General features: G+C 49.6%; 1 protein-coding gene across 4 annotated transcripts in view; it reads right to left on the minus strand.

Annotated features, from left to right (window-relative positions):
* HIPK2 (homeodomain interacting protein kinase 2) overlaps window positions 1-12,310 on the minus strand; it is a 213,071-nt gene that overhangs the window by 138,041 nt on the left and 62,720 nt on the right. For all 4 annotated transcript variants that reach the window (XM_088834690.1, XM_088834688.1, XM_088834689.1 and 1 more), the window contains exon 2: window positions 8,783-9,866. In XM_088834690.1, the coding sequence (XP_088690816.1) occupies window positions 8,783-9,866 (1,084 nt within the window). The remainder of the gene's footprint in view (window positions 1-8,782; window positions 9,867-12,310) is intronic.

Genomic DNA, 12,310 nt, shown 5'->3' on the forward strand with positions numbered 1-12,310 from the left:
CATTGAAGCAGAAAGGGTCTGACCACAAGGAATCTAACAACTGGGCCCCAAGGAGGGGCTGTCAGCCACTGTGGTGAAAGGTCAACAGTTCCATGCCAGGCTGTCAACAGTGGCCCCACCACTCCCATTTTGACGGGGCAAGTAGTAATGCCCTCTGTGGGGTGACGGACTCTAGGATCCAAGCCAACTTGAGCAAGTTCTCAAAGAACAAAATAATAATTTTTAAAATGTAAATAAATAAAGCAAGAGGAAACTCCTGGAGGTGATAGATCTGTTTAGGGCACTAACTGCAGTGATAGTTTTACTTCTAAACTCATCAAGTTGTACATATTAAACATGTAAGGCTTTTTGTATGTCAGTCATACCTCAGTAAAGGCTTAAAAAAAAAAAAAAAAGAATGAGCTGCAGAGCTTGTTTAAATTATCTGGCCCCACACCCAGAAAGCCTGTTTCTTAGATCTGTTTTGCAATCTGGGAATCCCATTTTTAACAGGCACCTGGTTGGTACTGCGGGAGAAGGGTCCTTCGATCACACTCTGAAAACGACTGGTTCGTACCCTGAGTGCAAGCATGGTTCCAGCCCTACCATCTTCAGGTTTGCGGACGTGTGGATGGTAGTTCTGCAGCAAGGCAGAAAATTGGGTCAAGTTTCCTGGGTATCAACACTGCTTTTGCACCTGGGCCCTTGGCCACCAGAGTCACTCTGGTTGGCTCATGTGATCTGCGAATGTATGTGGCATCCGTGTACATCAGCATCTTTGCTAGAGTTGAGAGCTAGCTTCCATCACCAAGACGCTCACAAGCACACCCAGGTGTGCGTAAGTCATGTGTGGGCTTATATTGTGGCATCTGGGTTTATTTGCGTGACTGTGTACGTGTGTGCGCGTGTGTGTAAAAAGGACTAGAACACTGGGGTAGAGATACACTTAAAAAAAAACCAGAGGGGTTCTCACTTTACACTAAAGCAAAATCCAATTTCAAATTATTTCACCACACAACTTAAGGTCCGAGAGAAAAGCAAGGGAAAACTACAGATAACCTAACAGCCCAGATAACTTATTGATTACTTCTCCTCAGAAAAGAGATTGCAACTCTAAAAGCTTTCACATATTTATAAACCACCTCCTTCGTCTGGGTGAATGAGACTGCCAGTGGGTTGAAGATTTCTCTCAATATTTTCAAGGGTAAACTAGCACCCTTTCCTGTTGCATCTACTAGTAATGAAAGACAAAGTCACTGAAAAAGCTAATACCTGCAGTTGCTTTCAGAGCTCTTCTTTTCAATCAAACCTAACTTCTCTTCAGGAATCTTTTACACTTTTTAATCTGCACAAGCTTTGCAGTTTTGGAAACTATATTTATGGCTTTATTAAGTTATGCCCCTTTTCTTGAACTGTGGTGCTGGAGAAGACTCTTGAGAGTCCCTTGTACTGCAAGGAGATCCAACCAGTCCATTCTAAAGGAGATCAATTCTGGGTGTTCATTGGAAGGACTGATGCTAAAGCTGAAACTCCAATACTTTGGCCACCTCATGTGAAGAGTTGACTCACTGGAAAAGACTCTGATGCTGGGAGGGATTGCAGGCGGGAGGAGAAGGGGACGACAGAGAATGAGATGGCTGTATGGCATCACCGACTTGATGGACATGAGTTTGAGTGAACTCCGGGAGTTGGTGATGGACAGGGAGGCCTGGCGTGCTGTGATTCATGGGGTCGTGAAGAGTCGGACACAACTGAGTGACTGAACTGAACTGAAGGCGTTTTGGAAGATGCTATGTTCCCCGTTGATGGGGAGGAGGTGATGGCGGGTCCCCAGTGTGAGCTAATGAGATCAAGGTCAGCCCACAGGAGAAGAAACTGTCCCCTGGCCATGGACGAAGCACAGGCCCTGGTCATAATGGGATCCAAATGTGGGAGTGGGGATGGCTCACAGTGGATATTCTATCAATACACCGACTCAGGGGAACACAGTCAGCTGGGGACACACAGGGCCAGGACTGGAGCTGAGATCTCTCAACTCTCCTCCCAGAGCCTGTTACTTGATAGCACTGGAGGGACTTGAAACCAGGTTCTGGAGGCCAGAGCCTCACAACTGTGCCTTTGGGAAAGCAGAGTCCATGAACAAAAGACAGCAAAACCAACCAACCAACCTATTCCCTCGAGCCAACTCTGCAATCACAATACCAGAATCTAAAAGCACTAAAAATGCTTTCCCTGGGTGTCCAGTGGTTAAGAATCTGCTTTCTAATGCAGGGGATACGGGTTTGTTCCCTTGTAAGTGGAAGTAGTGACAGACTTTATTTTCTTGGGCTTCAAAATCACTGTGGATGGTGACTGCAGCCATGAAATGAAAAGATGTTTGCTCCTTGGAAGAAAAGCCATGACAAACCTAGACAGTGTATTAGAAAGCAGAGATACCACTTCGCCGACATAGGTCTGTATAGTCAGAGCTATGGTTTTTCCTGTAGTCATGTACAGATGTGAGAGTTGGACCATAAAGAAGGCTGAATGCCAAAGAATTGATATCTTTGAATTGTGGTGCTGGAGAAGACTCCTTGGACAGCAAGGAGATCAAACCAGTCAATCCTAAAGGAATTCAACCCTGAATATTCATTGGAAGGACTGATGCTGAAGCTGAAGCTCCAATATTTTGGCCACCTGATGTGAAGAGCTGACTCACTGGAAAAGACTCTGACGTTGGGAAAGGTTGAAGGCAAAAGGAGAAGGGGGTGGCAGAGGATGAAATGGTTGGATAGCATCACCGACTCAATGGACATGAGTTTGCGCAAACTTCAGGAGACAGTGGATAGAGGAGCCTGGTATGCTACAGTCCATAGGGTTACAAAGAATCAGACATTACTTAGTGACTGAAGAACAACAAGAGGAACTAAGATCCCACATGCTCAAGAACAAAAGAAGCCCTGCACTGCCAAGAGGAGAAGGCAGTGGCACCCCACTCCAGTACTCTCGCCTGGAAAATCCCATGGACAGAGGAGCCTGGTGGGCTGCAGTCTATGGGGTCGCTAAGAGTCGGACACGACTGAGCGACTTCATTTTCACTTTTCACTTTCATGGCTTGGAGAAGGAAATGGCAACCCACTCCAGTGTTCTTGCCTGGAGAATCCCAGGGACGGGGGAGCCTGGTGAGCTGCTGTCTATGGGGTCGCACAGAGTCGGACACGACCGAAGTGACTTAGCAGCAGCAGCAGCACTGCAAAGAAGACCCAGAGCAGCCAAAAAAAAAATGTTCACATTTATACTGGTGGGGATGGGGGAATCCCCATTATAATCTATGGCCTCTTCCCTTTATTCATGAATAACTACTGTTGTCTCCTAGCCTCTGCGTTCTCCCAAACGTTTTCCTGCCATCTCAATTGATTAACTTCACTAATATTCTTAACGTCACTGAATTATTCCTTTGTTAAATCCAAGCCCCCGAAGCCTCAATCAAAATTCTCCACTGTCGGGCCTCCCTCAACTAACCCTTCCTTTCCAACCCAGGCCTCCAACTACTTTCAGGTCTCCTGTCGTTTCCCCGCCCCCCACCATATTGTCTTATTTATTCCAGTCTCCGTGCCTCTCCCCACCCTCATCTCACATTTCCCTTAAGACAGCCCTCAACAGTCCTTCAATATATAGCTGTGCTCTATAAATCTTCCCTATTAACCCATCTTGCAAAATCTTTCATTGACTTTGAATCTCTTTTACTGGTTTTTCTCATCACGGGTTCCCTAGAGTCTCAATGAGTATCTGCTGAGTGATCAAACATTTGCAATATCAAAGTATCAGAATTACACTCCAGGCAATCTGCTTGTGTCTTTTAATCTCCTCAGAGAAACCATAAACTCCTCCAGATTGGAAATCTTGTGTCTTATCTCTCCTACCCTTCAGTACCTCCACCACAGGACAGACGGTAGGCACCCAATGAATGTGTGATGAATTAAACCGAATTAAAATATATCTCCACCCCCAATTTGAAGACAGTGTCTGAAACCTTTTGAACCAGGCCAAAAAGGCTGGATTACTCTGAAGGAAAAGATTACTGGCCATTTTTTATGTCCTAAGTCTTTATGCAACACCCCCCGCCCCGCGCTGCCCTACTTCTTTGGTCCTGGTAAACTCAAGTATTTCAAATGAAATCTAGACAAGAGTATTTTGAACAGCTTGGAGCAGAAACACACAAACAAAAATTCACACATTTTAATCACTATCTCCTGCCTGAATGGCATGTCTTTTTGTTTTTCCTGGGTAGAGTCTAATATTTAGTCTTGTTTTCAGTCTGCTGGTCACACTGACAGTGGAAATATCCAAGCATCAACTTATTGCTTGCTCCAAAAAAAGAAAAATAACTGGCATCGATGTAGAAGCAAATGCAGTAGTCCCTCCCCCTTAATCATAGTCAACCTCAATCCAAAAACATAAAGTGAAAAATTCCAGAAAAGAACACTTCTTAAGTTTTAAATTGCCTGCTACTCTGAGGAGCGTGATAAAATCTCACCAAGTTCCATTCTATCCCAGCCAGGACGGGAATCTTCCCTTCGCTCAGGATGTTCTGCCCGTGAGCCCCCAGTAGAATCTCCTGGGAGCCAACTCGACAATCAGACTGTGGTATGGCAGTGCCTGTGTTCAAGTAGCCCTTATTTTACTTAATAACAGCCCCAAAGTGCAAAAGTAGTGATGCTGGGAATTCAGAGATACCAAAGAGAAGCCATAAAGAGCTTCTTTAACTGAAAAGGTGAAAGTTCTCCATTTAATAAGAAAAGAAAAAAGGTATGCTGAGGTTACTAAGATCTACGTTAAGAATGTTGTTGTTTAGTCACTAAGTCATATCTAAGTCTTAGCAACCCCATGGACTGTATGTAGTCCAACAGATTCCTCTGTCCATGGAGGAGCTCCTCTGTCCATTGTCCCAACCCAGGGATCGACCCCAATTCTCCTGCAATTCTCCTGTATTTCCTGCACTGGCAGGTGGATTCTTTACCACTGAGCCACCAGGGAAGGCTCTGGGTCGGGAAGATCCCCTGGAGAAGGAAATGGCAATCCACTCTAGTATTCTTGCCTGAAAAACCCCACGGACAGAGGAGTCTGGTGGGCTACAGTCCATGCGGTTGCAAAGAGTTGGACACGACTGAGGACTAAGCATTGAGGATTGGAACACACAGGTTTGGAACTATCCTGTTTCAAGCACCCACTGGGGGTCTTGGAACACGACCCAGAGGATAAGACAGGGCTGCTGCAGGGAAACAGCAGGAACTTCCCAGGTGTGTTCACAGACCTGCCCGGGATTGCCTCCACATCCATTCCTTGGGGTGTGAACACTTGAAAGGGGACACCACTAAGGAAATTCCTTTCTCCCTGAGTGGGCCTCTGACCACCTGCACAAGCTCACCTTGTGGTGAGTCTTGGGACGTGTGCAAGGGGAAGACGTCTCTGGGGGTCCCCCTCTGGAGAACTGGGGTGCAGTGGGTCTGGGGCAGGACTGTGGCGGAAGTGGGTTCTTAACAAACTCTCCAGGTGATTCTTATGCACAATAAAGCCTGAGGACCAGTGTGGACGGGTGGTTTAATAAAGAAACTGACCCTCAACTTGGAAGGGGTTACCCATGCATCAAACAAGCGGCCTTTCTTTCCTAAGAAACACACTGTCCGGCTTGCCTCACAAAATACTTACAGCAACGTGCTGAACCTCGACCGAGCACAAGCCTAATAGCTGGGGAAAAGTGTTTGCTTCCCAAGACCCACCTACTTTTCCAGATACCTCCCCCCCCTCCCATGAGGACAGGAAGATCTCTACATCATAAGGTTTCCACGTCGCTAGGTGGGGAAGAAGGTGGGATGAGACATTTAGTACTGTCCACTGAAAAACAGGGCAGGAAATGTAAACCTTCTCCCCTTTGAAAGTGGGATCCCTAAAGCAACTACGCATGCAGTCTAAGTTGCTTCAGTCGTGTCCGACTCTTTGCGACCCCGTGGATTGTAGCCCGCCAGGCTCCTCTGTCCATGGGATTCTCCAGGCAAGAATACTGGAGTTGGTTGCCATTTCCTTTTCCAGGGGATCTTCCCCACCCAGGAATCAAACCCGGGTCTCCTGCATTGCAGGCAGATTCTTTATCAACTGAGCTGGTCTTCCCAACCCAGGGATTGAACCCAGGTCTCCTACATTGCAGGTGGATTCTTTACCATCTGAGCCACCAGGGAAGCCCAAGAATACTGGAGTGGGTAGCCTTTCCCTTCTCCAGGGGAATCTTCCTGACCCAGGAATCGAACTGGAGTCTCCTGCACTGCAAGCGGATTCTTAACCAGCTGAGCAACCAGGGATGCCTGTTTTAAGTATGCACTGCCTTTTAAACAGAGGTTTTAAAAGCCTTTTTACAAGTTGCTATGCTCGATTTTTAGTAAACATGAATGAAGCCAGTATTCTTCACTAAATGGCATCAAGTTAACAAAATAATAAAAGCCTGAGCATCCTGACTCTGCTGCAGTTCACCCTAAATTCAGGCCAAGACCCAGGAAGAAGTGGCCTCTGGCATGCTGGTCTGGCACCAAGTGTAGAGGGACGACGGCAGTGGGGAGCTGGCCACAGAGCTGAATATCCCTTGGATGGGCAGGTGAGCCTACATGATGCCACCCAGACCGCACGTTGAGAGAAGGGCACTTTCAAGAGAACTCCTGCCATCCCAGCCTGCCCAACCAACTCCTCACACCCTCCCCTGGGGTCCACAAGCCCAGGCTCCCTTCCGCGGTGGCCACGGCACCAGGCTCACAGCCTCCTTCTTTTCCTGGCTCCAGGGCTGAGGGTCCGAGAGGTGACCACAGAGGCTTAAGAAGCAGGTGAGTGGAGAGGAACCAGGTGAGCAATACAGATCCACCCCTCCAGAAACCCAGGGGACACAGACATGAGGCTCTTCCCTGGATGCTCAAGAAGGGATGGGGGTATGATGGTGGATGGAACACGGTGAATGACCTGCAAACCTGTCTGAGTCAGGACTGAGATGAGGGAGGTGGGGAGCCATGGGGATGCCTGTCTCGTGGCCACAGACCATCCAGGGGAAGGAGTGCAAGGTCATGGATGGAGACCCAAGGGTGAGGCCGGGCTGGGTCAGGAGACCCTGGGGTGAGGGCACCTGTGCAGATCTGGCCAGGTGAGGGGTGGGCAGATGGGCAGACAAGCTGGGGAGGCGCCAGGACGGCCTCAGAATGGGTTGATGGGCTGGCTGTGCCCACGTGGCTCAGACACACTCACCTCCTCCGTGGCAGGGACAGAGGGGTGAGCGGAAGGCATGTGCACCCTCGGGAGCCGGGCCCACAGGGCCTGGGCACAATGAAGTCGAGGGATTCAGGTTTTACCACCCACGTGTCAACCTCCTAAATGTGTTGACAGCCCCCATCTTCTTGTGGGGGTTTTAGTTTCATTTCTTGCCAAACTCCACGAGCCTTGGACCGTTCAAACATTCCCTCAAGCACAGCCCACTGCCAACTCCCAGAACAGACCCACCTGTTCCAGTTCCTATCCAAGCCCTGAGCGCCCACCATGTGCCGGATGCAGAGCCGAGCACCCAAGCCATGTCCCAGCTCCATCATCCAACAGCCCCACATGGCTAGTACCTGGACCCACCCAGTTTTACGGGTCAGGAATGAAGGAGGAAGAGAACAAGGCAACCAGCCCAGCCACACACTTTAGTGAGTAGAGCAACGAGGCCTCCATGACCCAAGCCAGTGCTCTCATCTGGGTCCCTCCTGAGCGGTGGCTCTCAACCCTGGCTGCGTGCTGGGAGCCCCAGGAGAGCCCTGACAATCACCCATGCAGGACACCTCCCCCAGAGACGTCTGTTCAGCTTGTGGGCACTGGGACCTAAATCAGGTTTTTTTTTTTTTTTTTAAAGCTCCATCCACCTGCTGGTGACTTTGACACGGAGCCAAGGGTGGGAAGCTGTATACTACAGACTTCAGGATGGTGAGGGCCTTGCCCCTTTTGTCCTGGCTGTGTTCCCGTCCCTAGCATGAGCTAGGGCTCATGATAGAAGTGAAATAAATCTTTGTTGAGTGAAGGAATGGAAGTTTCACATTTTCCCACCAAAGGTGTTACAATCCTTCATCTTCCTGACCCCACACCTGGAGTTCTCCCATCACCAGAGCAGGCTGCCTGGTCCCCAAGCTACAGACCCTCCCACTGGCCTCCTCCTCCTACAGGGACATAGGGCCACCTTCTCAGAGCATCACTTTCATCCCATTACCCTCTGTTGCTCAAACGCTTTGGTGCTTACTCCATGTTTACTCCATGTTTAAGGGGTTGCAACTGCAACCCCTTAGTCTGGTAGCTAAGACCCCACCACCCCGATCCCAGCTTATCCTTGTGATTAGGTCTTCCACCCGCCACGGATCCTCTGTTCTGGCCAGGTGGGCAGTCCTCCTGGTCTGCAGTGAGTCTTTTTGGGCATTTTGCTGGAGTGACTTCATAATGTGTGTCCCTCTCTCTCCTTCACCTGCATCTGGATTCTATCCGTCCATGACGACCTGACTCCCCTGCCATGCCTATGCTCTTAGCCCCAGCCCCACCCTGCCAGGAATCCCTCCCAACTCTGAACATCTAGGCCAAGAATCTTACTTGGCTCTGTTTTCACGTGACTTCTAATCATCATTTCCAAGTGCACATATCCTAATTTCCCGGCTAAATCAAGCCCACCGAGAGCAGCAATTTTATCTCCCTGGCAGCGACCAACACGGCACATGCTCTGTGAGTGCCGCTGGGCATCCCGCATCTCTCCTCTCAGGGCACGCGGCCTTACCTGTAATATCTAGACTGCAGGTAGGTGGAGCACACAGCCTTCGACACGTGACTGGCGGAACCGAAGTCGATGACCTTCACCCTGTACGGCTGTCTGGATGGATCTACCAACATGATGTTCTCCGGTTTGAGGTCGGCATGGATAAGACCGAGGCTTTTCAGTTTCATCAGGGCGGTGGCGACCTGCTGGAGGACTGGGCGAATGTACTTTAGGGGCAAGGGGCTGAACTTGTTCTGCTTCAGAAAGTCATAGAGGTTCTGCTCCAGCATCTCGAACACCAAGCACGTGTGGTTTTTGTGCTGGAAGCACTCGTAGGCGCGGACAAAGTTGTAGTCATCGGCGCTCTCCGTGCTCAGGCGAGCCAGGATGCTCACCTCGATCTGACCTTGGCGGGCGTACGACGGGTGGTTCTTCAGGATCTTGATGGCCACAATCTCATTGGTGCCCCGTTTCCAGCACTTGACCACTTGCCCGAATGTCCCTCGGCCCAGGAACTCTAAGACCTCATACGTGTTGGTCATGGAGCACAGCACCTCATGCTGGACCAGCTGGTAATCCCCCTCACTGTTGGAGCCGCTGTTTTTGGAGGTGGCAGTCGAGGTGGTGGCAGTGGCTACAGTGGCCCCGCTCGCATTGTTCTGAATCATGGGTGGATGCTCTTCGATGATCTGCACGCTGCTCGTGTTCTCGATCTCCTCACTCTTCCGCTTGAGTCCACATTTTTGGTAGGTGTCAAGAAGGCTCACAGTGCTGCGACGCATGAGGTTGTGTGGTCCGCCGAGGACGGGCCCGGAGACGGAAGTGCTGCTGGCTGAGGTCACGACGATGTGCCCGGTGCTTCCTGGGAAGATGATGGTCTGCTCGTACGGGAGGCTAGGGTTGGGGATGGGCAGGGAGGCGCTGACGGCCGCGGCGGCTGGCTGGGGCGGTGGCGCGTTCTTGCTTGGGCCGCACACTTTGCTGTGGGAGCCGTACCCGGTCATGTCCCAGCTGGAACTCGGCTCTACTTTCAGTTTCTTCACGCTACAGAAGGCACTTGATTGAAGGGTGTGAGGGGAGAAAACTTGCACATGTGAGGCCATACCTGTGCAGGGAGAAAGAGATATGTTAGTCGCTGCTGCGTGAATGAAGGTGACACGGCCCCTTGGGTTCTGACCGGCGGCGTGGGTCCTAGAGAATACTGTCTTCCCACTTCAAAACAAGGGCCGAGGGACTTCCCTGGTGGTCCGGGGGTGAAGAATCTGCCTTGGGACGCAGGGGGATGCCGGTTCGACCCCTGGTCGGGGAAGATCCCACATGCTGCGGAGCGACTAACCCCAGGCGTCACAATTACTGAAGCTTGCACGCCCCAGAGCCTGTGCCCCACCACCACAGAAGCCACCGCAGTGAGAGAGGAGCCCCCGCGTGCGGTAGCTTCAGAGAGCCCGCATGCAGCGATGAAGACCCAGCGCAGCCAAAAAAAAAGGTTGGAGAATCGAATCTACTCCACCCAGAAGCACAGTCTGGCCACTAAGCCTGTGGGCCCGGGGAGTTCCGGTAGAAGACTCGTAGGGTGGGAATGCGGCCAAGTCTCAGAGACGGAATTAGAATATCAGAACTTAGTTCATTATGTTGGGTTTTTTCCTAATAAATATTGTCTGTGATAGAAACAAATGCTTCCTCAGTTCTCATCGGGTGGCAACCCAGTTGAAACTGACGGCTGACTCAGGTGGCCCGGTTACCCGTCGTAACCTAGCTGTATCACACGGTTGGATACTCCCTGCCCATACTCAGGCCCTGCAAGTGTCAGGCTTGCTCATTCGCGGAAGAAGCTTCCCACACAGGTCCAATCACAGAGCCACTCATGATGTGTTGGCTTCCGGATGAACCATAATTACCCCCTAGTGTCTTTGTCACCTTAAATCATCCTGTAGGGCTGAATCGACTGGCAGTTGGTCTGACATTTTCACTGAGATAGTTTGAATCATTTTATCAACTTTTTTGGGGGGTAGGGGACGCTAGGGGAATGGGTAGCATAATTCATGGGCTCTATTCACTTACTTTTCCTGCTAAAGTCATGCATCAATCAATTTATCTAGAAAGCACTATTATTTCATATCAAAACCTCACCCACAATTTAAGGAACCTGAGTAATTAATCCGGAAGACCGTAACTATGGCACAGCTGTGCAATTTATAACTGTGGTGACGCTGGACACAAACAAAAATTCACAGACAATGAATTAAGGGACAGTAACGAGGCGATGAGGAAGGTAAGTCCTTAAAGGTAAAAGCAGAAACAAACACTGCCCATCTTCTAAAGTGCAGTTAAGAAACATTTCCTATAAAAGCACACAGAAAGTGGGGCTTCTCTCGAGCACCATCGGTGTTTAGCGATCCTAGCGTGTGTGTCTTTCTGACCCCCTAGCATTGCCTGTGGCTGGTTATTTAACATTTCCCTTTGACCTCATCTACCTTTTCTCTCAGCAACAACCCACTTTCTACGTTGTCCAGAAGCCTGAGCCAGCAGCTCTGCTTTCCACCTCTATTCTCTTCATTTCAAAACATCCCTGAATTTATCCCCATCCTCCATCCTCTCTTCCTTTTCTCCAGTCTCAGGAGAAGAAGGGTCTCCCTGTTCTGACCGTAAAAGTTCTCCTGATTCTCAGGATTCAGCCACTCCCATTTCCTTCTGAACTCCCTCCATGATCTGTTCTCTTTCGGTTTTCAATTTCTCTGTGTTAACTGGATCCAAGTTCTTAGCAGGTACTTAACACAGTTTTGCCAAAAGAATCAACGCCAGTCTTTTTCGTCTGCCTTCACATTGCGCACATGGACACTCTCAGCTTGGAAGGGGAGTACCAGCTGAATCCTTCCCTTTTGATCCTGCCCTTCTTCTCACCTGTAATCAGTGGTTGATGCTCCCGTGTCCTCAAGGCTCACTCCTTAATCCCTCTCCACCCACGCACACATACACACTGGACAGGAGTGCCCTCTTAAAGGTAAACAACTTCCTAATTGTCCAATAAATGACCTTTTTTCAGCCTCTATTCTCTTTGCCCTCTCGGCAACTGACCAATCTGATACTGCTGACCACGACTTCCTTCTTGATGCTCTTATCTGTGTGCCCTGTGAATCTGTAAACTCCCCATCCCGCAGCTGATTGCACACTGTGCCGGCTGCTTCCTCTTCCTCCTTTAAAATGCGGGCATTGCCAATGTTTGGACTTTGTTCTCTCTGGAGTTAAGCTCCTGTCCCTGTGCAGGCGACCCCCACACGTTCATCACAGGCCAACTGCTCTATTGTGCCTTCCAGGAAGGTTATTTCTGCCTCCTGCTACAATATCATAGATGATCTTCCAAAGTTGAACTCCCTAACTTTTCCTAAAAATCTAGCCATTTCACCTCCGTGATCATGTCCCCATGTCTGTTCATAAAATATTCTTCTAGTCACTTGGTTCCAAAACTGTGGATTTGCCTTTGATGATTCCTCTTTGCCTCCATGGACAAGAAGGTGCGGACTCTTATTTCTCAATCCTCAAAAATGTCTC

The sequence above is a fragment of the Moschus berezovskii genome, chromosome 3 (assembly GCF_049115385.1).
Source record: "Moschus berezovskii isolate FMDL1 chromosome 3, NW_MosBer_1.0, whole genome shotgun sequence".
Classification (NCBI taxonomy): Eukaryota; Metazoa; Chordata; class Mammalia; order Artiodactyla; family Moschidae; genus Moschus; species Moschus berezovskii.